At 37.3% G+C, this 3,051-nt stretch overlaps 1 protein-coding gene across 1 annotated transcript in view; it reads left to right on the top strand.

The window, feature by feature from the left end:
- The first annotated feature begins 2,065 nt into the window (after nt 1–2,065).
- Nucleotides 2,066–3,051, top strand: part of tnnc1a (troponin C type 1a (slow)) — an 8,014-nt gene continuing 7,028 nt past the window's right edge. The window contains exon 1 of the mRNA XM_053643803.1: nt 2,066–2,141. Coding sequence (XP_053499778.1) covers nt 2,118–2,141 — 24 coding nt within the window. The 5' untranslated portion in view covers nt 2,066–2,117. The remainder of the gene's footprint in view (nt 2,142–3,051) is intronic.

Here is a 3,051-nt window from a genome sequence, read left to right as displayed (position 1 = left end):
CTGAGATTACACATGTTCGAGTTATTTCCTTGGGCATCGTGTTATATATGTCTATATCGTGCATCATAAAACATAAATCAGCTTCAGTCTTCGGTTATAAAGATCAATGACTGTGAAGGAGATAAATAAATAAATAATGCAGAATGATTTCAAACACGAGGCTCCACAGATTTAAAATAAAACATTCCTCACGCACTTTTGCTAAGTCAATATTCCGAAATAAACTGATTATAAGCGAGTAATGTGTAGTTTCTGAAAGCTTAATTATTCATTAATGATCAATTAATGAATATTCATTAGAAAGTGTTAAAGTACATTCGAATACGTCCCGTAACGAATAAATTCACATTTAGGTATAAGACTAAACACTTTCTAATAAAACTTAATAAATCTAATAAAGCGAGTCTCCAGGACTGGACATGAGAATCTCTGTGATTATTATTTTTTTTATTGATTCATGTATTTATAATTTTTTTGCTAATATACAGCGCCCTCCATTAATATTGGCACCCTTGGTAAATATGAGCAAAGAATGCTGTGAAAATTTGTCTTTATTGTTTAACCTTTTGATCTTTTGTTCAAAAAAATTAATGGATTGCTCTCATGGATATGAAATGATTACAAACACAACACAGGTTTATCCAAAAAATATCTTTGTTAAATATAGGTGTGCAACAATTATTGGCACCCTTTTAAATTCATATGAGAAAAATACATTTGAAGTATATTCCAACTGATATTTTACTCTTTTTTTTTGACACCTGGGAGACTAGGAACAGGAAATTGTTCAACCATGACTTCCTGTTTCACAGGGGTATAAATATGAGGTAACACACAGGTCCAAATTCCCTTAGTCATTCATATCAATGGGTAAGAGCGAGGAATATAACTGTGATGTGCAACAAAAGGTTGTTGAGCTTCACACAATGGGGCGTGTCTATAAGAAAATAGCACAAGCATTGAAAACGCCCATTTCCACTATCAGGGCAATAATTAAGAAGTTCCAGTCAACTGGAAATGTTATGAATGGACCTGGAATTGGACGTGTGTCTATATCGTCTCAACGCACCGTGAAGAGGACGGTTCGAGTGGATAAAACATCTCCAAGAATCACAGCTGGAGAACTGCAGATGTTAGTTGTGTCTTGGGGTCAGAAAGTCTCCAAAACTACAATCTGAAGTCACCTACATCACCACAAGCTGTTTGGAAGGGTTTCAAGAAAAAAGCCTCTACTCTCATCCAAAAACAAACTCGAGCATCTTCAGTGTGCAGACACTACTGGAACTTCAAATGGGATCGGGTTCTATGGTCAGATGAAACCAAGATACAGCTTTTTGACAATAAACACCAGAGGAGGTTTTGGAGCACACAGAGAGGTAGCCATATGGAAAAGTACCTCATGCCCACGGTTAAATATGGAGGTGGATCTTTAATGTTTTGGGGCTGTTTTTCTGCCAGAGGACCTGGACATTTTGTTAGGATACATGGCATCATGGACTCCATCAAATATCAACAGAGATTAAATGAAAACCTGACTGCCTCTGACAGAAAGATTCAAATGGGCCGTGGTTGGATCTTCCAGCAGGACGATGATCCAAAACATCATCAAAATCAACACAGAAATGGTTTACTGACCACAAAATCAAGATCCTGCCATGACCCTCCCAGTCCCCTGACCTGAACCCCATAGAAAACCTGTGGGGTGAACTTTTCAAAACCCAAAACATTCAAAAATATTCTTGAGCACCAGTATCATAAAATCTAATTTAGCTCCTTCCTGAACCTCCTGACCTCTGCTGTTCCTCTGCTGTTCCTCTGCTCCTGTTCTGTTCTGGTGGAATGTGGAGTGTGTGGTGTGTGTCACAGAGCTTAGACCTCCACCTTCTCTTCACTTTTTATTATCAGTGTTGCTTTATCAGAGAGAGAGAGAGAGAGAGAGAGAGAGAGAGAGTGATCCTGATGGACAGACGTCGTGTGGACAGGAGTCTGGGACATGGATGGAGGGTGTGGCTCATTTTTATCTGCTGCTATAAAGCCCTCTGAGGTCATACACACATCCTGAAGTCCACTGAGGCCATTGAAGCCTGTTGCCTGTCTGCTGCACATTTCTCAACATCATGAACGACATCTATAAAGCAGCGGTGAGTTTTTACGTCCATCACACCTGACGCGTGGACGCTTCTCACAGGGTTTTATTCTACACTGTCTTCATTTGTTCTTGGCATCACGTAGAGTGTTTACTGATGTTATTAACACAGATAATCACACATACTGTCGTATTCAACACTAATATTATCATACAGTTAAAAACAGACGCATTTCTGTTCGTGCTTCTGAAATTCTTCTTTAAATATTCTGTTAAACCTTCACTTTAACCTTCACTTTAACCTTCACTTTAACCTTCACTTTAACTCAAGTCGTGTGAAGTGTTATAAATTTTCCACTTTCATCTCCAAACGTTGCGTTCTTTAGACGAATGTTAAGGAGTGGCGCGTACAGCATTCATGGAGAAGCTGAGATCAATCGGGATAATGAAATCATAATTATTTTATTAAATAATACTTCAGTATTATCATAACCTTCAGAGGTTCAGCAATAATAATAAATGTATATATATATATTACAATAATTATAATAAGATGGATGTATGATATAGTGACACGTCTATTGTAAAAATTTCTAACAAATTACCGTAGATTTTATTTTAAAGAAAAGCTACGAGCTCTGACTCGGCAAAGCGCTCTGATCTTGTGGTTTGTTGGAATTTGTTATGAATTTAAAATTGTGGAAACGTGGAGATCTTTGGAGAAGTTTGGAGATGTTAGAGATGTTGGAGAAGTTTGGAGATGTTGGAGATCTTTGGAGAAGTTTGGAGAAGTTTGGAGATGTTGGAGATGTTGGAGATGTTAGAGATGTTGGAGATGTTTGGAGATGTTGGAGATGTTAGAGATGTTGGAGAAGTCATGGTGCTTTGCTGACTGTAATGAAATGTTTAATAATTGAATATATATATATATATATATAATTGAATAAGTGTAATTTGGTTATTTG

The sequence above is a fragment of the Ictalurus furcatus genome, chromosome 15 (assembly GCF_023375685.1).
Source record: "Ictalurus furcatus strain D&B chromosome 15, Billie_1.0, whole genome shotgun sequence".
NCBI lineage: Eukaryota > Metazoa > Chordata > Actinopteri > Siluriformes > Ictaluridae > Ictalurus > Ictalurus furcatus.
Note: the sequence above shows the minus strand (reverse complement) of the source record. Positions and strands in the feature narration are given on the sequence as shown.